Consider the following 23,936-nt stretch of genomic DNA (forward strand, 5'->3'; position numbering starts at 1 on the left):
CTGTTATTTCTCTTTTGTTTCAGAGGTTGTGTTCTCATCTTACCCTGGATTTTCAACCTCTGAGGTAGGAACTGCCTGTTTTATATTTGTGCCCTTGAGTTAGAACATTAATTTTAATACACAAAAGTAAGCTAATAAAGCCATGAGAGACATTTATATATATCGCACTGAAGAAGCCCATTCAGTGAACAGATACTTACTGAGTACTTAGTGTGTGCCCGGCACTGTGCTGGTCTAGAAACATATAGTGGTAGACCAGACAGTCCAGTCCCTGGCCTCACACAGCCAACAAGCTCGCTTTTACTGTTCTCAGATGTGTTCAGTAGTAATGGTTGGGGCCTCAGGTGGGCAAGCTGGCATTGAAATGAGGCTGCCACCAAGATGAAGCCTGGTGGCTCCCTAATAAGAGCCCCCAAAAGCTAGACTGATCCTTACCAAGTATACTACCATCTGGGGTCTAATCCTTGGTGTCATAGGCTTAGATGCTTGATTTTCTTCTGGACAGAAAATTGGTTTTTCTCTCAGGGTTAGACAACTACTAACCAAGCTCATGAGGACTGATGCACTAAATATTGATGGATGCATTTACAATAAGAAGTACAACTATACATTTAGCCAACCTGCATCCTTGAAAGGCAGCTCAGTACATTCACTCCCTCCCCACAGATAAAACTGGGGGAGAAATTATATCAGTTAACAATTGGCATATAACAAACCAACCCAACAATTACTTTAAACAATAGCAATTTATTCTCACAAATGTTTGGGCTGGTGAGGTGGTTCTGCTGGTTTTTCCAGGGCTCATTCATGCAGCTGGCTGGTTCCCTGGGGCCTGGGTTCATGGACAACTGGTATGGCCTGGCATCTACATGAAGTATTTATTAAGGACTTCTTTACAACACGGTGGCCTTCGGGTTCCAAGAGAGTGAGGATGAATTGCAGGGCTCTGAAATTCAAACGGTAGCACTTCTGCCACATTCTGTTAGTCAAAGTAAGTCATAGGAATGACAGTGCAGCACAATTCTGTCTGGAGGTAGCACAGACACCACAAGTTAAGGGCACAGTGCCCAACAGGACTGCCCTTACTTCAGATGCTAGCTGCAAGTGAGCTATTCACACTTATAACAAACTGGCTACAAATTCTGGAGTTCCCACGGCCTTTACAGGCTCAATAATTTAGTAGAACAACTCTTAGAACTCAGGAAAGCCCTATCTTTATGATTACAGTTTTACTATAAAGGGTATAAATGAGGACCAGCCAAATGAAAAGACACATAATGTGAGGTCTAGGAGGGTCCCAGAAAATGGAAATTCCCAACCCCTATCACTGGTTTTTGTTTTGCTCTCACCCGTGACTTACCTGTCCCACTCAGTACAAGTTAGAGCCTAGGAGGGCACAAAACACTTGACCCCAAGTAGGTGCTCTGCTAATGTTCACTGAATGAAAAAGGAAAATTTAAGTGACTTGCTCAAGATTACACAGTGATTAATGGAGCTTAGAACAGAATCTAGTTCACTTGAACTCAGTTATTAGCCCAGCATCTACCCTGTCATTTCCTTTGGTCCTATCCAACTTAAGGAATCAGTGAGTGATTTGTAGGCATGGTTGACCCAGTAACTTGCATTTTCTGCTTAATGAAACATGTTGATCCTGAGGCAGGCTGGGCTGTACTGAGAAACCATGACTCTGCAAGTGACCCAGATGCAACAGGCCACATTCAGGCCCGGAGGCCTGCTTGAAGTCCTCCAGGACTTAGCTATTGATTTATCCTGGAATGAAGAGCCTCCACAGTAGGATGTGAGCTAGCCCAACAGGCTCAGGTTACTCCTGCTCTCCATCTCCCCACTAGGAAAAGTCTACTTTAAAATATTGGGGTATCTGGGTGGCTCAGCCGGTTGAGCATCCGACTTTGGCTCAGGTCATGATCTCACAGTCCGTGGGTTCAAGCCCTGTGTCGGACTCTTGTGCTGACAGCCCAGAGCCTGGAGCCTGCTTCGGATTCTCTGTCTCCCTCTCTCTCTGCCTCTGCCCTGGTTATGCTCTGTCTTTGTCTCTCTCTCTCTCTTTCTCAAAAATAAATAAACGTTAAAATTTTTTTAAAAAAATAATAAAATGCAAGCACCTGTCCTTTTGCCATTTGCAGAAATTTTAGCCCAACTGTAGAGAAGGGCCATTTCAGAATAAGCTGCCAAAGGGCAGAAAGTGAGAGGTAGGGGCAAAAAACCTCTAAGCCTACACCACTGCTGTATTGTCATTTGGCCTCATAGAACTTGAAACTGGAACTTTGGGGGCCAGAGAATCAGCTCATCATGTGACCTCAGAGAACTTGAAGCCAGAACTCTGGGCCCTTGGTAACATCTCCCGTTGTGACCCTAGATGCCTCTTTTGGCCAACCCTCTCTAGAATGTCTTGGCAGCATTCAGCTTCTTATCTTTGGGACATTTTGACATAGATCTCTTTTTCCTTCTAAGGAAACCAAGGTATGTGCACTTCCTCCCATATTCAAGATTCTTCCCGTGAAGTCACTGAAGGCCAGAAACCAGACGCTGGCCCCGCCCTTTCCAGAGCTGAGGTACCTTAGCCTGGCCTACAACAAGGTGACTCTCTGCTCTCTGCCTATTTCTTCAGGGGCACAGATGGGAGGATGGGATGCGATCTGCTCTGGCCTGAAGGCCAGCCTTAGAGTTCCCTGCATTACAGATATGTGAGCTCAGGAATTCTCAGGGTGGGAGAAGTGGAGAGTGTAGGTCAAGGCAGAAGTCCATCCATTCAGTCCCAGATATTTATCTAATACCACGTTCCAGGCTCTATGCTAGATACTAGGTATACAGCAGCTCAAAGAAAGATTGGGCCGCTTGCCTTTTGGAGCTTGTCACCCATAGGGAAGACTGATATAGCACAAATAGTCTCAGTATAAGCATGCATAGTGTTATGAAGAAATTCAAAGTGCTATGAAGCATATGACAGGGGTAGTCTAACCTAGTATTTGGGATCAGGGAAGGTTCTTGAGAGAGCGGTGCTTTATCAGTTTAATGAGGTGAAGTGTGAGGAGGAGTGAAGTGAGAAATATTCTAGCTTATAGGAACAGCAGATGTAAAGTCCATGGGACACATTTAACATGTTTCTCCTGCATGTTTTATGGTAACATATTTTTCCAATATCCATGTTCTGTTTGACTTCTGTAAACCCCACCAACTGAGCTCTACTCAAGTCTGAAGTGTAGGCAACTTTGAAGGAACTCTGCTTACACTCCTTCTAAGGCAAGCAGTTGGTACAGCCAAATTCTTCAAGTGTTTCTTCCTAAGAGTTTTATAATTTTAGCTTTGAAATTCAGGTCTTTGATTCATTTTGAGTTAATCTTGAGATGTGGTATGAGATAGGGGTCAAACCTCATTCTTTTGTATGTGGATATGTAGTTTCCTTAGCACCATTTATTGAAAAGACTATTCTTTCTCCATTGAATGGTCTTCTCACCCTTGTCAAAAATCAGTGGCCCATAGATGTATTATGGGTCCCCTCTCATTCTTGAAATTGGTCATTTGTGTCTTTTATTGATCCAAAATAGTTAGAAGTTATCCCTTTTTTTGACTTAAAAAAAAACCAGCTGCTGGTTTCACTGGATTTATCTACTTATCTCTTTTCCCATTTCATTAATTTCTGCTCATAACTTGATTTCTGCCCTATTCACATGAGTTTAGTTTGCTCCTCTTTTTTGTTTCCCTCTATAGTGTAATTTTAGATCATTGATTTAGACCTTTTTCTTCTTTTTAATATAAGCATGTAAAGCTATAAACTTCTTCTCTAAGCACTGTTTTAGCTGCATCCTACAAATGGTAATTTGTGTTTTTATTTTCATTTTGTTAAACTTTTTCACTTTTTGTTTTGATTTCTTTATTTACCCATTGGTTTAGATAAGTGAGATGCTTAATTTCCAAATATATGGAGATCTTCTAGATGCCTCATATTTATTATTTCTAATTTAATTCTGTTGTGGTCAGATAACATAACCTGCAAGATTTCATTCTTCTGACATCTATGGAAACTTGTTGTGTGTCCCATCCTATATGCTATCTTGGTGCATGTTCTCTATGCACTTAAAAAAATGTGTATTCTGCACTTTGGGGGATAGTGTTCTATAAATATCAATTACATTAAGGTGGTTGGTAGTATCACTGAGATCATTTCTGTACTATTGTCTCTTCATTTTATCAGTTATCGAGAACAGCATGTTAAAATCTCCAGTTAGATTGTGGATCTGTTTATTTCTCTCCTTAATTCTGTCAGTTTTTGCTTCATGTATTTTGAAGTTTTACTATCACGTACATAAACATTTAGAATTTTTATCTCTACCTGATGTGTCGATCCTTTTATTATTATGACTTGTCTCCCTGTGCCTTGAACAAAATTTCTTGTCTTGCTGTTTTGTCTGATTTTAACATGGATACACAGCTTTCTTAATGCCTGCTAACTGCATAGTCTCTTTCTATCCTTTTACTTTCAACCTCCTTATAGCTTTGTATTTCCAGTCCATCTCTTTGGGACAGCATATAGTTGGGTCTTGCTGGGAGGCCAGAGTGTTTTTCTCTGTGTTCCTATTCTGTACTCAGCTCACAGCCTTCCCCATGCTCCTACACTTCACATGGATTATCTCCACACTTGTGTTCCTCTCACCCAGCAGGAGACTGCTTGTGCTGGTTACTTAGTGCTTGCTCTTCTGGTGGTTGAGGGCCAAGGGGAGGGTCCAGTCCCAGTCTTAAGAGGATGCTGGGTTCCTGTGTCTGTAGGATGGACCTTCTTAGCGATCCAGTCCCCTGCAAGCAGTCGGAGACCTCTCAGGTCGTGGGCCCAGGTTGGTTTCCTGCCTCAATCTCAGAACAGCGGGTTTTAATTTTTTCCCTCCCCCAGATGTAGGACCCTGGGCCCAACAGGTTTTTCTGACCTTCCTCAGAAACTTAAGGCCTTTGTTCACCAGGCAGAGGGTTGGCTGCCTTTCTGACCTTGGCAGCCGCTCTCTTCCTCCAGGCCCACACCCTGGAGACGGCTCTCTCCAGTCTCATTCCCTGGGTCCAGTCTTTTGCGTACAAACAGCCATGAATTCTCCTTCTGTCTGTAGCTCTCAGAAGTTCTACTCTAGCCCACACTTAGCCTTTAGTGGGCCATTAAAATGGTGAGCTGATTTCTTCCCAATTGCTTGTATAGCACTTGCCATCTCTTCCTCTCGTGTTCTGCCACATGTGAGCCAGTCCTGTGTCCCATCTCTCCTTGGAGGTGCTTGTCTTTCCTTAGGTTTCAGGCCACGTGATTGCCCTGAGACCTTAGCTCTCTGGTAGATGCAAGAAAGTTATGATGTTATAGGCTATTCTGTCTTTTTTCTTGTTGTTAAGGAGAGGAGCAATACATGCATACATTTTCTACATGCTCACTTGAGTTTTAAATTATATTTTTCTTTATAATAATTATCACCTAGCATATTATATATCTTTTTCTTTATTACCAGTTGTCTACTGCCAGAATGTAGGTTTGTTTGAGAGCCAGGACTTTGTTTTGCTTACAACTATATCCTCATCATCTAGAATAGCACCTGATACATGATAGTTACTCGTAAGTTTGATAAATGAATGATGTTTTGATCATGTCAAGGAATACTCATGCTACCTGTGTTGAAATTAATCAATTTATTACAGTTACAAATTTTAAAACCAGTTCTGCATTCAAACAGAACTTAAACATCTAGAATATCCACTCAGTAATCTAGTAAGTTTTGTGCCAAAAGTAAAGCAATCACCTTAACTCAACCTTTAACTAATATTTCCTTAGTTCATAAATTTGACAGATTAAGCTCTATTTGCCTTAACCCAATGAAATTGGATAGAAACTTTAAGTTGTCCCTGGAGCCCGAGTTTATTTTCAGGGGCATTCAACTCACCTTGTGGGGATAGGCTAGCTATCCTATCTGGTGGCCAAATTCTTCTCACTATATCAGCCAGAATCCCAAACCCATATCTTTTAGCTGGGACTCAATTTCACAGAAAACATGACATACATTCCTTGGGTATCTTTCAGCTTTCTACCAGTTTTAATTATAACTTTCTTCAACTTTTTAGTCACCTGATTTGGATAGGTGGAATTTTGCATCCTGACAAAATTCAATTTAATTTTCCCTCCCCCATTCTGTTGTGACTGCTTCTTGACCACCTGTTTTGCATATAAGAGACTCTGTACCCACTTTAGCCACCATTTTATAGTTATTTATGAACACATATTAGGCTTCTTTGTAGCTTCATCCCCCTTTCCCTCCTTCTCTAGAGTCTAGATAAGAAGTCAGCAAGTGTTTTCTATAAAGGGGCAGATAAATATAATACTCTGTCCCAACTACTCAACTCTGTCCTTGTAGAACAAAGGCAGTATGTAAATGGATGTTTTTTTTTTTTTAATTTATGTATTGTCAAGTTAGCTAACATACAGTGAAGTCTTGGCTTCAGGAGTAGATTTCCATGATTCATCACTTGTATACAACACCCAGGACTCATCCCAGCAAGTGCCCTCCTCAATGCTCATCACCCATTTTCTGCACTCCTCAACCTCCAACCCCCATCAATCCTCAGTTTGTTCTCTGTATTTAAGAATATCTTATGGTTTGCCTTCCTCTCTGTTTGTATCTTAATTTTCCTTCCCTTTCCCTATGGTAATCTGTTAAGTTTGTCAAATTCCACATATGAGTGAAATCAAATGATATCTGTCATTCTCTGAATGACTTATTTCACTTAGCTTAATACCCTACAGTTCCATCCAGATTGTTGTAAATGGCAAGATTTCGTTCTTTTTCATCACTGAGTAGTATTCCATTTGAGCTCTTTCCATAATTTGGCTATTGTTGATAGTGCTGCTGTAAACATTGGGGTACATGCACCCCTACGAAATCATCACTCCTGAATTCTTTGGATAAATTCCTAGTAGTGCTATTGCTGGGCCATAAGGTAGGTAGTTCTATTTTTATTTTTTTGAGGAACCTTCACAGTGTTTTCCAGAGTAGCTGCACCAGTTTGCATTCCCACCAACAGTGCAAGATGGTTCCCCTTTCTCCACATCCTCACCAATCTCTGTTGTTTCCTGAGTTGTTCATTTTAGTCTCTCTACCAGCATGAGGTGGTATCCTAGTGTGGTTTTGATTTGTATTTCCCTGATGATGAGTGATGTTGAGCATCTTTTCATGTATCTGTTAGCCATCTGGATGTCGTCTTTGGAAAAGTGTCTATTCATGTCTTCTGCCCATTTCTTCACTGGCTTATTTGTTTTTTGGGTATTGAGTTTGGTAAGTTCTTTGTAGATTTTGGGTACTAACCCTTTATCAAATATGTAATTTGAAAATATCTTCTCCTATTCCATTAGTTGCCTTTTAGTTTTGTTGATTGTTTCCTTCGCCATACAGAAGCTTTTTATCTTGATGAGGTCCCAATAGTTCATTTTTGCTTTTGTTTCCCTTGCCTCTGGAGACATGTCAAATAAGAAGTTGCTAAAAAAAAAAAAAAAAAAAAAAAAAAAAGTTGCTGTGGCTGAAGTCAAAGAGGTTGTTGCCTGTTATCTCCTGTAGGATTTTGATGGTTTCCTGTCTCACATTTATGTCTTTCATTTGTTTTGAATCTATTTTTGTGTATGGTGTAAGAAAGTGGTCCAGGTTCATTTTTCTGCATGTTGCTGTCCAGTTCTCCCACCACTATTTGCTAAAGAGACTGTCTTTTTTCCATTGGATACTCTTTCCTGCTTTGTCAAAGATTAGTTGGCAATATATTTGTGGGTCCATTTTTGGGTTCTCTATTCTATTCCATTGATCTGTGTGTCTGTTTTTGTGCCAATACCATACTGTCTTGATGATTATAGTTTTGTAATACAGGCTAAAGTCTGGGATTGTGATGCCTCCAGCTTTGGTTTTCTTTTTCAACGTACATAACTTTGGCTATTTGGGGTCTTTTATGGTTCCGTACAAATTTTAGGATTATTTGTTCTAGCCTTGAGAAGAATGCTGGTGCTGTTTGTTGGGATTGTATTGAATGTGTAGATTGCTTTGGGTAGTATCGACACTTTAACAATATTTGTTCTTCCAATTCATGAGCATGGAATATTTTTCCATTTCTTTGTGTCCTCTTCAATTTATTTCATAAGTTTTCCATAGTTTTCAGCATACATATCTTTTACCTCTTTGGTTAGGTTTATTCCTAGGTATTTCATATATTTTAGAGCAACTGTAAATGGAATCGATTCCTTGATTTCTCTTTCTGTTGCTTTGTTATTGGTGTACAGGAATGCAACCGATTTCTATGCATTGATTTTATATCCTGCACCTTTGCTGAATTCATATACCAGTTCAAGAAGTTTTTTGGTGGAGTCTTTTCAGGTTTTCCACATAGAGTATCATGTCATCTGCAAAGAGTGAATTTGACCACTTTGCCAATTTGGATGCCTTTTATTTCTTTGTGTTGTCTGATTGCTGAGGCTAGGGCTTCCAACACTGTGTTAAACAAAACAACAGTGGGGAGAGTGGACATCCCTGTCATGTTCCTGATTTCAGGGGGAAAGCTCTCAGTTTTCCCCACTGAGGAAGGTATTAGCTGTGTGCCTTTCATATATGGCTTTTATGATGTTATATTCCTTCTATCCTGACTTTCTTGAGGGTTTTTATTAAGAAAGGATGCTATATTTTGTCAAATACTTTTTCTGCATCTATTGACAGGATAATATGGTTCTTATTCTTTCTTCTATTAATGTGATGTATCACATTGATTGATTTGCAAATATTAAACCAGCCCTGCAGCCCAGGAATGAATCCCACTTGATCATGGTGAATGACTCCTTTAATTTACTGTTGAATTTGATTTGCTAGTTCATGTTGAGAATTTTTACATCCATATTCATCAGGGATATTGGCCTGTAATTCTCCTTTTTAGTGGGGTCTTTGTCTGGTTTGGGAATCAAGGCAATGCTGACTTCATAGAATGAGTCTGGAAGCTTTCCTTCTGTTTCTATTTTTTGGAAACACCTTGAGAAGAATAGGTATTAACTCTGCTTTAAATGTCTGGTAAAATTCCCCTGGGAAGCCATCCTGCCCAGGATTCTTAATTTGTTGGGAGATTTTTGATAATCCATTCAATTTCTTTGCTGGTCATGGGCCTGTTCAAATTTTCTGTTTCTTCCCTTTTGAGTTTTGGTAGTGTGTGGGTGTCTAGGAATTTGTCCATTTTTTCCAGATTTTCAAATTTGTTGGCATATAATTTTTAATAGTATTCTCTAATAATTGTATTTCTCTAGTGTTGGTTATGATCTTTCCTCTTTCATTCATGATTTTTATCTATTTTGGTCCTCTCTCTTTTCTTTTTGAGAGGTCTGGCTAGGCATTTATCAATTTTGTTTATTCTTTCAAAAAACCAGTTCTAAGATTCATTCATCTGTTCTGGGTTGTTTGTTTGTTTGATTTTGGATTCTATCTTGTTTATTTCTGCTCTAGTCTTTATTATTTCTCTTCTGCTGGCTTTGGGCTTTCTTTGCTGCTCCTTTCTATTCTAGTTCCTTTAGGTGTAAGGTTGGGTGGTGTATTTGGGGCCTTTCTTGCTTCTTGAGATAGGCCTGAATTACAATGTATTTTCCTCTTAGAACTGCCTTTACTTCATCCCAAAGGGTTTGGTCTGTCATGTTTTCATTTTCATTTCTTCCATATATTTTCTAATTTCTTCTTTAATTTCCTGGTTGACCCATGCATTCTTTAGTAGGATGTTCTTTAACCTCCATGCATTTAGGGGCTTTCCAGATTTTCCTTGTGGTTGATTTCAAGTTTCATAGTGTTGTGATCTGAAAATATGCATGGTATGATCTCAATCCTTTTTTATTTTGTGACCCAGTATGTGATCTTTTTGGAGAATGTTCCATGTGCACTCAAGAAGAATGTGTATTCTGCTTTTGGATGAAAAGTTCTAACTATATCTGTTAAGTCCATCTGGTCCAATGTGTCATTCAGTCCATTGTTGTAAGTGGAGCATTAAACTCCCCTACAATCATGGTATTAATGTCTATACATTTACTTATGTTTGTGATTAACTGATGTATATATTTGGGTGCTTTCACATTGGGGGCATAAACATTTACAATTGTTAGCTCTTCTTGATGGATATCCCCCTTAATTATGATAGAATGCCCTTCTTCATCTCTTATTACAGTCTTTGTTTTAAAATCCAGCTTGTCTGACAGAAGTATGGCTACTCTGGTTTTCTTTTGCTGTCCAGTAGCATGATAGATTGTTCTCCATCCCCTCACTTTCAATCTGCAGCTGTCCTCAGGTCTATAATGAGTCTTTTGTAGTCAGCATATAGATGAATCTTGTTATTTGTTTGTTTGTTTGTTTGTTTTTTGTTTGTTTTAATTCATTCTGATACCCTGTGTCTTTTGATTGGGGCATTTAGTTCATCTACATTCAGAGTGATTAATTGAAAGATACGGATTTCGTGTCATTATGTTATCTGTAGATTTCATGCTTGTGGTGATGTCTCTGGTCCTTTGTAGTCTTTGCTACTTTCTGCTCACAGAGTCCCTCTTAGGATCTCCTGCAGGGCTGGTTTAGTGGACACAAACTCCTTTAGTTTTTGTTTGTCTGGAAAAGCCTTTATGTTTCCTTCTATTCTGAATGATAGCCTTGCTGGATAAAGGATTCTTGGCTGAATATTTTTCCTATTCAGAGCACTGAATATTTTCTGCCACTCCCTTCTGGCCTACCAAGTTTCAGTGGACAGGTCTACTACTATCCTTATGTGTCCATCCTTGTAGGATAAGGCCCATTTGTCCCTCACTGCTTTCAGAATTCTCTCTTTATCTTTGTATTTTATTATTTTCACTATGATACATTGTGGTGTTGACCTGTTGTTGATTTTGAAGGGAGTTCTCTGTGCCTCTTGGACTTGGATGCCTGTTTCCTTCCCCAGATTAGGGAAGTTCTCAGCTATAATTTGCTCAAATAAACCTTCTGCCCCTTTCTCTCTTCTTCTTCTGGAACTCCTATGATATGGATATATTTTGTTTCAATGAAACACTTAGGTCTCTAATTCTCCCGTCATGGTCCAATAATTTCCTTTTCCCTCTTTTTTTCAGCTTGATCATTTTCCATAACTTTATCTTCTGTTTCACCTATTCTCTCCTCTGCTTCTTCCATCCTTGCTGTCACTGCATCTAGTTTATTTTGCATCTCATTTACAACATTTCTTAATTCATCATGACTATTTCTTAGGTCTTTGAGCTCTGCAGCAATACATTCTCTGCTGTCTTCTATGCTTTTTTCAAGGAGCATGACAGTGTTCTGATGAAACTTTATTAAACAGATTGGGAGGAGACAGATTTGGCCCACAGGTGTTATCTGCTGACCTTGGTTTTTATACAGCCTTCAAGCTAAGACTGATTCTTATATTTTTAAATGGTTGAAAAAAATCGAAAGAAGGATAATACTTCATGACATATTAAAATTACATGAAATCCAAATTTCATAGTCCATAACTAAAGTTTTATTGGAAAAGAGCCACCACACTTATTTATGAGTTGTCTCTGGCTGTTTTTGTGCTACAACAGCACAGTTGAGTAGTTGCAACTGACATGTTAAGGCCTGTAAAGCCTGAAACATTTACTCTCTGGTCCTTGACAGAAAAGGTTTGCCAAGTCCTGGTCTAGATCTAGATGACCAAATGTTAGAGTTGCTTAAGGCCTGCTCCTTGTCCCTTCTCTTTTAATCACTCTGTACTCTCTCCCTAGGGATGGCTTCACGTACCTACAGGGCCAATTAACAGTGGCTCACAAATTTATAATTCCAGTACAGACCCCTTGTACCCTATGTACTCTAGACTAGGGTATTCGTTGCCTACCTGAATCTCTACTGGGAGGTCTGAAAGGTACCTCCATAATACACATATCCAAGTGAATTAATGAGCTTCAAATTTGTGTTTCTTTCCTTACCCCGTATCTTGGGGAATAGCTCCATCATGCATGTGGCTCACTCAAGCCAAAATGTGGCTGTCATCCTTGATATTTCTCTCTCCTCTACATCCCTCCTCACCATGCATATCTAACCTGTTACCAACTCTTGTCATATTTAGGTCCTCATATTTCTGAAAATCCACATATTAGGTTCTCAAAGACCAAGATCTTTCTAGCTTTTGTCTGACCCCTATTTGCATGTCCAGCCTCATTTTCTGTCTGCTGTTAATCACACTGGCCTTCTTTATATCCCTCTAACAGGCTTTCCTCCTCCTTGCTGTGAGGCCTCTCACACATTGCTCTCTGCATGGAGCACTTCCTCTCTGTGTTAGGAAGAACACGTACCATGAGCTGCTGCAACAAACTTTAAATTCTCAATGACTTCACACAGTAAAAGTCTATTTCTTTCATAAAATCCATTGTAGGTATCCCAGATGGGCTGGTGGCCTCCCAGGTCTTTCGGAGACCCAGGTCCTTTCTGGCTATGGTTCTGTAATCCCATAGGGCCTTAAGAGGATTTCATTGGCTCCTCTGCATCTGGTGGATAGATGGCTGAGCAGAGGAGGGGAATGAGAAATGTAGAGGATCACATAGGATGTTTCAAATGGGCTCTGCCCAGAAATGATCCCTTCTACCCAGGTTGCATCAGCTAGAATAGAGTCCTGTGACCACATCTAGCTGCCTAGGAGGCTAGAAGACAGTCTAGCTGTGTGCCCAGAAAGTAGAGGAAACTGTTTTGGTTAATACAGAGGATTCTGTGCCGTACAGTCTGTTCTCCACTGCACTCACAAATTTCCCCCTCCCCATACTTTGGATCTCAGGGAAGCCTTCCCTGTTTCCCTGATTGGAACAAATCACCTGAGGACTTCACACACCCTCCCTTGTGGCACTAATCACAGCTTCAGAACTATCCTCTTTCGTGTTACTACTTCTTCAGTGAGTGTTTCCCACCAGGCAGTGCTTCCTGAGGACAGGAGTTCTAGCCGTTTTGCTCATTTCCAACCCAGTGCTTGGCATATGGAGGCATTCAGTAATACTTATTGATTGGATGAACACAAATGAAAGAATAAATAAAGTGGGGCTCCAGAGAAAGATAAACTGAAGGGCCCTCTCTCTCGCAGCCCTCAGGCCTTAATTGTCTTCCATAGGTCCTGAGTCTGACCTTAGATACCCAGGCATCTGAAAGGCCACTGCCCGACTCTTGGCCCCTCTGATACTGTTCTGTTGCTAATAAACACCCTCCCTAAGGATGTTCCAGCCACTCTGCTCAACAAAGGTTGAGTATTTTTTGCCCTTCAGAGGCCGGCCTCGTGGGGATAGAGCAGCGTTTGGGCCACCGACAGCCATGAAGTCTTCCTTACTGGCTCTGCTTATCCTTTAGATGAATGGGTCCCCCTGACTGCCTGCCCCCTGTCCCTTCCCAGATCAGTGTCCAGGACAGGCCTTAACGAAAGACATCATCAAGAATGCTGTCAACAGACTGAGGTGTGTAGAGGTTGCACTGAGGAAGGTGAAGTGTCAGACAGATTGTATCCTGAAGTCAGAGTCAATGCCCTGCCAACCTTCCAGAGTCCTTGTGAGACAAGTGCTATATGTGTTTGTCCCTGTTTTGTCACCAACATCTTCATTACTTGGTCTGGGCTACATTTCTGGTGTGGAGAAAGGAAAACAGTTCTTAACTTTCAAACAAGAAACTTGTGATGTGGAATTTTGGACAGGGGTGGGGCAGGGTCCTCTGGGTGTGAGCAGGTGACGTCGTAGGGACAGACGCTGCCCGGAACTGAGTCCGAGCACAGCAGCATAACTAAGCCGGCTCCACCTCAGCCCTAGCAAGCATGCGGCCTACAGTGTGGGGACTGGCAGCACCTGGGCAGAGGGGGGGCAGTGTCGACCTGAAGCTTTTCCCTACCTTCCTCACAGATCGCGAAGGAAGATGCCATCCTGCCGGTAGCTCTCTTCCCGTCTCTCTGCGAGCTCATCTTTCATAACAACCCTCTGGTGGCCCATACACGAGGTATGGTACCTGCAAGGCTGCGCCCCCGTCCTGGTGCCCAGGGGCAGCGTGGGCACCCCTTAGCCCCACCTCATCAATGTCCAGCCCTGGGTTCTTTGGAGATGGAGAGAAGCACAGATACTGCCGAGCACCTGCTCTGTACCAGCTTACCTGACAGCAGCCCTGTGTGGCAGGCATCACTGTCCTCGTGCACAGTGAAGGAAGCTGAGGATCCAGGAGGTTCATAACCTAATCAAAGTCCCACAGCAATAAAGAGGCAGAGCAGGGAATGGAATACAGAATTATCTAGATCCTGTGTGAGATCTTTAAGTAACACCCTGCTTTGTAGAGCAGTTCTGCTGTGACCTCATTTCCTACTTCCCAGTTGGGGAGGGGTACAGGGCCCTCCCACCCAGAGCATCCTGGGTATACTGGGTGCTGCATTAGCAGCTGCATCTTGTTGGCACTTTAGAATCCTGGGTCCTGGAGTGACACCAGCAGAGTTCTCATCCTTGCTTTTCACTATCCTTGTTATCTTGGGCAAATTTCTTAACCTGTCTGTGCCTCAGTTTCCTCACGTATTAAATGGGAATAATATAGGTACCTACCTCCTGTGGTTGGTCTGAAAATGAAGTAAGTTAATACATGTCCAACAGTTTGAACAGTGCTGGACACCTAAGAAGCTCCCAGTAAATATCTGCTAATAGTAATCTCACTTCCCCATCGTGGCTCCAGGGGTCCCTCCATTGCTGAAAACCTTCCTCCAGGAGCACCTGGGGATCCACTTGATTCGAAGGAAGACAGTAAAGGCTAAGCATCATATTTTGATGCCTCGGAAGGACTCTCGGAAGGTAAGCTTCCAGGGCAGGACTGCCAAGCCCAGAGGAAGTGGAGCCTATTTTAATGCATGCAAATTGACCTGGGGAGGGAGAACCCATTCCCACTCATGGATTCCTTCCCTTAGGTCTGTAGTAGTGGCATTGTCTTCTTTCCATGTCTGTTACATACAGACGCATCTAGGGTCACAGGGACCCAGGTGTCAGAGTAGGTAGAAGCTACTATGTGAATGTCATGGAGTCCTACCCCATGAAGAAGGAGCTGTGGAGACGTGAGGGAGAAATCAGTCTGAAGACCCAGGGATAAGCCTGGTTTCGTCACTTTCCACAGCCACCTGAACTTGGGCAAGAGCTTCACTCTCTGAGCTTCATCTTCTCAACTCTAAGCCTCTCTGAGCTGCTGAGAGGACTGGATGAAGCAACAGATACAAAAATATGTTATGAGGTGCCTGGCTGGTTCAGTTGGTAAAGCATAAAACTAAGAGTTGTGAGTTCGAGCCCCAAGTTGGGTGTAGAGATTACTTAAAAATAAAATCTTCAAAAATAAATGTTATAACCCCCCAAGCCACTACCCATGCAAGTAGTAGCCACCTGTAGGTGTCATGGACGGCTGTGCCAAGCCTAGAATACGCATCTTGTGCCTCTGCCTCTGGAAGCATTTCCTTACGTTGAGAGCAGTCCGCTCCCATAGCCAGTGGTCTTAGACTTGCCTTCTGGGATGCCATAAAGTCAGTCATTTCCCTCCCTCATCTGAAGAATTGCAGAAATTTCTGTGAAATGCTTCCCCTCCTGAACTTTAGCCTTCCTGTAGCTCTAAAAGCTGAATTGGGCATTGCTGGTCCCCAAAGTTAAATAGTTATTCCCTTTCCACCCCCTCTGCAGCTTCTGTCCAGCCCTAGACCAGCGCCAAATTACAAGCCAGAAATAGACAGAAATTCAAAAGGTTTCCATCATATTCCTCTTGTTTGTTGCCTCCTCTAAGGATCGGACTACCTAGTTCCCATCAGCCAGCAGAGTGAGCCAGATGCTAAGTTTATAATCCTCATCCCCCAAGATGATTGGCTTTTGCTAATTAAGGAAGCTGAGAATTTCAATAGGAAAGAAGTTATTTCCTTAGTTCTGAACCCTGAGAGAGACTTGCCTTGCGAAACTTCATTTAAGGTATGGGAACCAGCATCCTAAAAGGGGCCTGGTGCTGCTGCCTACCAGAAAGTGCAGGACCATCTCCCACAGGCTTCCCTAGGAGTCCCTGAGGAAGGTCAGGTGCACTGTGTTAAACCTTGATCAGAACAATGAGGCTATTGAGAGCCAGAGTGATATGATAAGGGATGCAGAATGAAGCCCAGAGCCCAGTATGGAAATCAGGTAGTCCGGGCTCTGCCATCAAATAATTCTGTGACCTTGGACAAGGCATTTTACCTCTCTCAGCCCTAGTTTCCTCTTTTATAAAATAAAGATAATTATTTACTGGGTAGTTTGAGGTGTAAATAAAGCAACATCCGTCATGTATAGGGCACATTGTAGATGCCCAGTTAGTGTGATTTCACTCCCTCCCTCCCCCTAGGAGCCCTCACCCAGTCCTCTGATCACTGTACCAAATGGCCTTAGGCTTGTGAGGTCCAGGAGGAGAGACTCTGATTAGGAAGCAAAACAATCCAGCCTTTCTCCCATGACAGGTGAAAACCCAAGTTCCAAAGGTGCCAAAGCAGCCTCTGATTCTTCATCACCTATCCGTGCCCACAATCAAGTCTCCCTCAAAGGAGATGCCAGAGTCTGAGGCAGCGCCAACTAAAGAGCTGTCCACCACCAGAAGCAGTCCTCTGGAGCCAGAGATGCCCATCGAGGGCCTGGAGGGCCTTTCCCTGTCCCACCGGCCCTTTGTGCCACTGCCTCCCATCTGCTCTGACTCTACTGTGCATAGTGAAGAGACCATGTCCCACCAGAGCAACAGACCTGGCCACCTCAGCCCAGATCACCTGTCAGATGAGGACACCAAGAGCACAGAGTCCATATTCTTGACCCAGGTACCTGGATACCCCTGCCCTTGCCTTGTGCTTAGCTCCCAGAGGCTCCTATACCACCACTGTGTAGCTGGGTTGCTGCAGGCAGCCGGAAGTAAGCACAGGGCAGGTCTGGAAACCAGAAGGAAGCACCCCTGGCAAGACCTGCAGGCTCGTCTGGGAGACCTGCTGAGCCAAGGCCTCCGGTGGGGGTACCCAAAGGGACAGGTCATGGCCCTGTGGCACAGACAGCATCTGGGGTCTGGCTGGGGCATGGTTCTAATTTTTCAGAAGGGCTTCCTGCTGCCTCTGCCTATCTACATAAGTCACGTCACTTCTGATGCTGTCTCTGAATCCTGGGAATACAGATTGCTGAGATACAGGTCCTCGAGATGTCCTCAGTCTGGTGGGGGTTGGATTGTAGGAACAATGCATTAAGTCGGTGCCAAGACTGAGGAAAACCCAGGGGCTGGGAGCCTGGACACAAGAGGGATCCTCTGCCCAGACCAGGAGGGCTCCTGAGAGAGGTTCCGACGAGCTGAGCTTTGCAGGCTGAGTAGGCAGTAACAAGGTGCGAACCTGGGCAGGAAGGGTGTTCTGGGCAGAGCAAACAACATGAAGCAGGCTGCAGAGGAAAGAAATTAAAATGGCATGTGCAGAAACCACAAATGGGTCAGTGTCTGGGCAGCAGAAGGGTGACACGTAAGAAAAGGGAAATATGAGGCTGGAGGCATTGGCAGGGCCTCCTTGAACTTTATTATTGTACCATTGCCTTTGCTCATCTCCCTACCTCCAGTCTTGCCCTTCCAATCTGCCAGATCTTTCCAAGTGGTACATCCATCTCTTATTCTACAGATGATTTACAGTGACACACAAATTTATACAATACAAAAATATCTTTATGAACTGTATCAGAACCTTTTAGAACAAAGCAGAGTATAAATAAATATTTTAAAATGAACTTGAGAAAGTTGGATGAAAGGAAAATACAGACAGGAAAGGAAATGAGTCCCAGGATAATTCTCACTCTAACCTGCTCATTATGCTCTGCCGCTCTCCTAACAGAGGTATATTGCAAAATGCAATTCTGAGCTTCCTAGGAGCCAAAGTAGGACAATTAACTGTGGGTCACCGTGACTGAAAAGGCTTTATTTTCCTTGTCAAATTGCCCAGGCTGTGACCTCCAGTGCAGTGTTGAATAGAAGTGGCAAGAGCAGACATGTCTTATTCCTGATCTTAAGGGGAAAAGTTTTCAGTCTTTCACCATTAATTCTGATGTTAGTTGTGGGATTTTCATAAATGTACTTTATCAGATTGAGGAAGCTTCGTTCTGTTCATAGTTTATCGAGTGTTTTGTTTTTGTTTTTTTAATCACAAAGGGGCATTAGATTTTACCAAATGCTTTTTCTGGGTCTATTGAAATGATTGTGTGGGTTTTGTCCTTTATCTATTGAAATGGTGAATCACATTAATTGATTTCCATTTGCCTAACCCTTGTAAACCAGGGGTAAATACCACTTGATCATGGCATATAGTCCTTTTTTATATGTTGCCAATTTGGGTTGCTAGTATTTTTTGAAGATTTTTGTGTTACATTCATAGGAATGTTGGTTTCTATTGTCCTTTTGTGATGTCTTTCCTTAGTTTTGGTTTTGGGGTAATATTGACCTCAGAGAATGAGCTGGGAGTATTCCCCTTTCTCCTAATTTTTGTAAGAGTTTGTGAAGGATTGGTGTTAATTCTTTAAATGTTTGGCACAGGAGCGCCTGGGTGGCTCGGTCGGTTAAGTGTCCAGTTCTTGATTTTGGCTCAGGTCACGATCCCAGGGTCACGGGATGGAGCCCTGTGTCAGGCTCTGAGTGGAGATTCTCTCTCTCCCTCTATGCTTCCCTCATTCGTGTGCGCTCTCTCTCTCTCTCTCTCTCTCAAATGAAAAAAAACAAACAAATGTTTGGTAGAATTCACTAGTGAAGACATCTGGTCCTTGGCTTTTCTTTGTGGTAATTGTTTCAATTACTAATTCAGTCTCTACTTGTTACAGGTCTGTTCAGATTTTCTATTTCTTTTCAGCCACAGGCTTTAATGAAGGGCATAAACTATATCCCAACATTAAATACAGGTTTCATTAATATGTTTCTTATAAAACCATTAGGTTAGGCTAAAAATGGGAGTTCAGATAATGTTCCCTCACTCCCTTAAAACTCTTTTGTGGCTTGCCATAGTGAGGATAAAGAAAATAAAAACAAAAACAAGGGGCGCCTGGGTGGCTCAGTCACGTAAGCATACGACTTCGGCTCAGGTCGTGAGCTCATGGTTCCTGGGTTTGAGCCCCACATCAGCCTCTCTGCTGTCAGCATGGAACTTGCTTCAGATTCTCTGTCCCCTCTCTCCCCTGCTTGCAAGCTCTCTCTCTAGAAATAAACATTTTTTAAAAATAGAAAAAACAAACCCCCTCAGGTTGGCTTTTAAAAGTCCTTCCTGATCCGAGGCCTGCTTATTGCTCCAGTTGCCCGTCTCTTCACAGTAACCCCAACAATACCAATATGGAGCTCCCCCAAATACACCTTACAGCATCTTATCTGTGGGTCTCGGCCCTCGCTATTCCTTGCCTACAACAGCCCTCTCTCCTCATCACCTGTAGCTCACCCCTCTCCCCACCCTGCCTGGGGATGGCTCTCCTGCTTCTTCAAGACTTAGCACAGGTTAAGGCATCTCTTCTTCCAGGGAGCTTCCCAGTCACCCCCCACCCCAGACGGGGTTAGGGCTTCCTGTGGGCTCCCCCAGAACCTTTGTGCTCCATTCTCCTACTGCACTTACCAAGGTGCATGATCATTGCCTGCTTTCGTATCTGCCTGCTCTCACCCCAGTCTTGGTTCTTGCCCTTAACGGTGCCCAGCATGGGGACTCGCACAGAGCTAATGCTGGCGTCTGTTAGTGGAATGAATGAGTACATTTTTCTTTTGGTCACAGGTGAGTGGGTTGCCTTCCTCCGTCCACCAGAAGGATGATTCAGCCGTGAAGGAGGAAGAGCAAAGACCACCCCGCACAGCCCCCAGAGAGGTAAAGAGGGCTTGGAGGAAGCTCCCATCTGCCTCCCTCCCCAGCAAGTATCGTGGCTATGAGGAGCTGCTGACAGCCAAGCCTGATCCAGCCTTTATTGAGCCAAAGGGTATGTGAGGAGAATGGCTCCAGGGCAAGGGGCCCTCTCTGCAGCCTGGAGCAAGTTGGGGCAAAGCTAATGCTTCATTTCAGGACCGGGATGCTGTCCTCTCCGTGTCTGTCAAAGGGCCCCTGAGGATATCCTGGTTTGGAGCCTTACATATCAAGACCCCTGGCCTGGGCCTTCATTGGATTTTCAGGAGCCACAGCTCTTCCAATTCCAGCCAGTCCAGGCCCAGCTGCTCTGGTTGGAGAAGTGTCTCCAGGAAGGGTTTGATGAACAGACACCCAGACTGGCCAGATTCCTGAGTTCCTTCCCAGCCCAGCTGAGTCCCAAATTGAACATCCAAAATCCTCTCTATGTGACTTGAGACAAGGGGGTAGTGCTCCCTCGGAGCCCCTTATTTCACACTGATGTGTTAGTAGTATTTGTGCTCTCAGAGGAACTAGCACTTGACTGTGTGCTCTCTTGGGTGCCAGTCCCTATGGCATAACCCACTGTGTTTAACGACGTTATGTCAGGGTCATTCCTTCTCTCCATGCCAGTGCTACTTTTCCATGAGGATCTGTGCACACAGGGGACAGTTATTCAGGGAATGGATGATGGAGGTCCGGGCACTGCAGATCAGGGAGAGATGAAGCAGTGTGTTCTTGGGGCCTCTCCAATCCTTCCACCCAGGGCTGCTGTGAGACTGGGGAATGAAGAAGTTGGAGGAGGCATTCAGTAGGTGGAGGAGGAGTGCCTTGACCCAACCATGCCTTTTTGCCTTAGGAATCCAGAAGAACACACAGGCCCTGCAGTACGTGCTGAAGCACCCGCTGCTGTTCCGCTCCTCCAAGCCCAGGCTTGACACTCTTCAGAAACGCTACGTTCCCAAGGAGAAACGGGTAAATGCGTAACCACCACCTTGTTGTGTGTGCCAGTGGCTCCTCAGGACCCCCAGTTAGAGACGTGGCTGTCACCTCAGGACATTCTGAGGGCTGTGCTTTCCCAGTGCCCCCAGGTACCCTCCTGCTTGTTGCTGCATCTGCATGAGGGGATGAGGCCAGGAGAGGCAGAGCACTGGACTGTGGTGACACGTTCCTCTTACCTTATGTTAGGCCCAGAGGATCCCCATTCCACCCCCACGGAAGACTCGAGCCCAGCTGTTGGATGACATTCTCATTCGCATGCGGGATCCCCGGAATATTACAGAGGCTCCACTAGGTATAGCTGTGCCCACCCGGTCCCCATCCTCAGTGGCCAGAAGTTTACTCATCTGCTGGTGGGAGGCAGCCGGCATGGACATGTCAGAGCAGGAAGGGCCCTTAGCATCTGCCCTGGCCCTTCCCCATGTGCAGATGGAGAAGCTGGGGCCTGGAGTCACACAGCACGTTACAGGCCAGAACTAAGGCTTGAGGTAGAATTCAGAGGGGATGCCACTGGCTGCCTAATGCCCCAAGCTGGGGAGGCCATTTTCAGTCCCCGTAGCATCCTCCTCTCACACCGTCCCACTCTCTGGGGTGGGGGGGGGGGTGCTCTGGACGCAGTCCCCACTGCTTCGGGCTAGCTGGGACCCAGAGCGAGTTTGGTGTCCCTCTGGCTTCTCTCCCTGCAGGAGCTGTCCTGCGCCAGCGGACTGAGCAGAGGCTGGTGAACCAGAAGCAATACCTGGAGGCCAAGAGGCTGCTGAAGGAGTTTCGGGCACGCTACCGGCAGCTGGTGCGCTGCTCACTGCGGACAGTGTTCAGGGCCACAGCGCCACCCCCAGGCCACCCAGCATTGAGCGAGGGCCAGCCTAGGTTTGGCCGCTTCCTCAAGTTCATGGATGAGTTCTGCCAGGGTCCCACGGCCAGTGACTCAAAAGACTAAGGTCTGCGCACGGGGCAGTGCCCAGCCTGTGCCCCATACCCTCCCTGAGGGCTCCGCACCCTGGACCGCGCCTTGGGGCTGGGTGTGCCAGGTGCAGGCCTCAAACCTTGGCTTGGCCTCGCTCGCTGGCCACAGAGAGTGGGGAACTAACTGGTGAGGACCTCCCCTCCCCGGGCCAGGGAGGACCCAGCGCCTGGCCCAGCAGCAATAAAGAGTGGGTGCACAGAGCAAGGTAGTCCACGTGCTTTCTTGTAGATGGCCAGGCTGCCATGCTGGAGGAGCACCCGGCTGACACACGCATCCTTTAGGAAACCTGCTTGAGTCGCACATCTCCAACAGAGCTGCGATCGGCACTGGGCTGAAAAAACAAGGGGGCTGATGGAACAGAGCAGCAGCACGGACTCTGAGGCTCAGAGAAGTTAACTAACCCATCCACAGCCAACAAAGTGTATGTGTGTTGCTGGGGTAGGGGGCAAAACTGAGGCCTCCAGGCCCCAGAAAAGGTGTTTTTATGGGGCAGCTTTTTTCAATATTGAGGGCAAATGGAGAGGAAGGGGAAGAGGGTTGGGAATTCCCTTATTGGATGGTCATGGCCACAAAGTTGGGACAGGCTGAGGAGGGCAGGACTTACATGGAATTTCCTAAGGTCCTCTCATCCAGGACACAAGCTGAAGTCCCATATGCAAACACCGTGGCTCTAAAACAGATCCTGCAAAGTCAGCCTGGGCTCACAGTAAGTAAACTGGTTCTGGCCACAGCAGCCTGTGGGGCTGCCCCATTCTTCTGAGTGCCCAGGAGTCACCATCTGCTCCACTAGTGAAGGCCACTGGCACTGAACTCCAGAGATGTGCATTTGGGAATGGACACCGAGTGTGACTGGTCTCCTGAGCAGCCTTCGCTGCTAAGGCTACTCTCCTGAGGGTACCTACAGTTCATACCTGGGGAGCAGGCATGTAGGTCCCAGGGTCCAGGAATTGGTGGCACGAGGATTAAGGCTCCTCAGCAAGGCACAAACTCCTACAACTTCAGTTGCAGGTAAGGTGATTATTGAGATCTAATCTGTCTTGCCGCCACAGGTCTGACAGACGCGTGGTGGAGTATCTGCTGTATTGTGACTGTGAGACTCTGTTAGGACACAGAAATAGCTTTACTATCATACTTGGCCACACAGTCTCACTCACACACGTGGCCAGTTACACAATTACACCTAGCTGTGGTCATACCAGATGCATACATCCGCGTTCACAAAAGTCACACGGTCACGTACACATATCTAGTTACAGAGGGTGTTACGTCACACTTGACACAGGCACCTGGACAGATACATGTAATACAGGGTCACCCACGGTGGCACTCACCTGCAGAGTGTGTTGCTAACTCGCTGCCTTGGGTCTCCTGGGGCCCAAATCCCCTTCCCCTAATGTTAGGAGACTCTACCCCAACATTTACACTGTAAGCCTTGCTAGGTTCCAGTTCTAGAGAAACGGATTGCATCTTTCAGCCAGAAACACTATCAAACCATAGGCCCTCAGGCTTGAAAGGCTCCTAGGAACGCCCTACCCAGCCTCAAGACAGGAAGCATCTTGCGGTCCCCCTAACAGATTGTTCAGCTCCTTCCTGCACCCCTAGTGATGGGGAACTAACTCCCTCCAAAGGCTGTCGCTTCCTTTGTTGGGAAAGCTATCTGACAGTTCTAACCACTGAGCTAAGCTGTGTGCTGAAGTCCCCCAGGGCTCCTAGCTCTGATTTTTAGCCAGGCATATATCTGCTCTCTCTGCCCAGCCAGGCCAGAGCCCTTCACCAATGTGAGAGCATCCTGAAGAGGCTTCACCTATCCAGGTCAAACGCTCGTGAACTGTTTTTCCACATAGGATACCATCTGAATAAATTAGTTGCCTCTCCTAGTGCCTGTTTTAGGTATGAGAGGCAGCGTATCACACTGTCTACTCAGCCTCCCGTGCAGGTGAATTGCTGCATCTCTGGAAGCCATACAACCGTCTACCAGTTGTGTCCAAGTGAGCAGACTTCAGTTGCTTGGTTTCCTGAGTTTTGACTTCTTTTGAAGAGATGTGAACTAGTCTCAATGAGTAAA

At 44.8% G+C, this 23,936-nt stretch overlaps 1 protein-coding gene and 1 long non-coding RNA gene across 15 annotated transcripts in view; one reads left to right on the forward strand and one right to left on the reverse strand.

The window, feature by feature from the left end:
- Nucleotides 1-22,072, forward strand: part of XRRA1 (X-ray radiation resistance associated 1) — a 61,479-nt gene extending 39,407 nt beyond the window's left edge. For 7 of the 14 annotated variants that reach the window (XM_047877952.1, XM_047877957.1, XM_047877958.1 and 4 more), the window contains 9 exons: nt 24-64; nt 2,473-2,598; nt 13,925-14,018; nt 14,733-14,848; nt 16,510-16,857; nt 19,804-20,002; nt 20,765-20,880; nt 21,094-21,199; nt 21,591-22,072. In XM_047877952.1, the coding sequence (XP_047733908.1) occupies nt 24-64; nt 2,473-2,598; nt 13,925-14,018; nt 14,733-14,848; nt 16,510-16,857; nt 19,804-20,002; nt 20,765-20,880; nt 21,094-21,199; nt 21,591-21,844 (1,400 nt within the window). In that variant the 3' untranslated portion in view covers nt 21,845-22,072. Of the gene's footprint in view, nt 1-23; nt 65-2,472; nt 2,599-13,428; nt 13,490-13,924; nt 14,019-14,732; nt 14,849-16,509; nt 16,858-19,803; nt 20,003-20,764; nt 20,881-21,093; nt 21,200-21,590 lie in introns of all 14 variants that reach the window. The other 7 variants (XM_047877960.1, XM_047877963.1, XM_047877961.1 and 4 more) reach the window with 5 other exon arrangements.
- LOC125176478 (uncharacterized) lies at nt 865-2,211 on the reverse strand. The gene is made up of 3 exons (XR_007156253.1): nt 2,124-2,211; nt 1,361-1,437; nt 865-946 (listed from the first exon to the last, which is right to left on the reverse strand). It is a non-coding gene; the product is annotated as an uncharacterized LOC125176478 (long non-coding RNA).
- Nucleotides 22,073-23,936: the final 1,864 nt, after the last annotated feature.

This window comes from Prionailurus viverrinus, chromosome D1 (assembly GCF_022837055.1).
Source record: "Prionailurus viverrinus isolate Anna chromosome D1, UM_Priviv_1.0, whole genome shotgun sequence".
NCBI classification, from domain to species: Eukaryota; Metazoa; Chordata; class Mammalia; order Carnivora; family Felidae; genus Prionailurus; species Prionailurus viverrinus.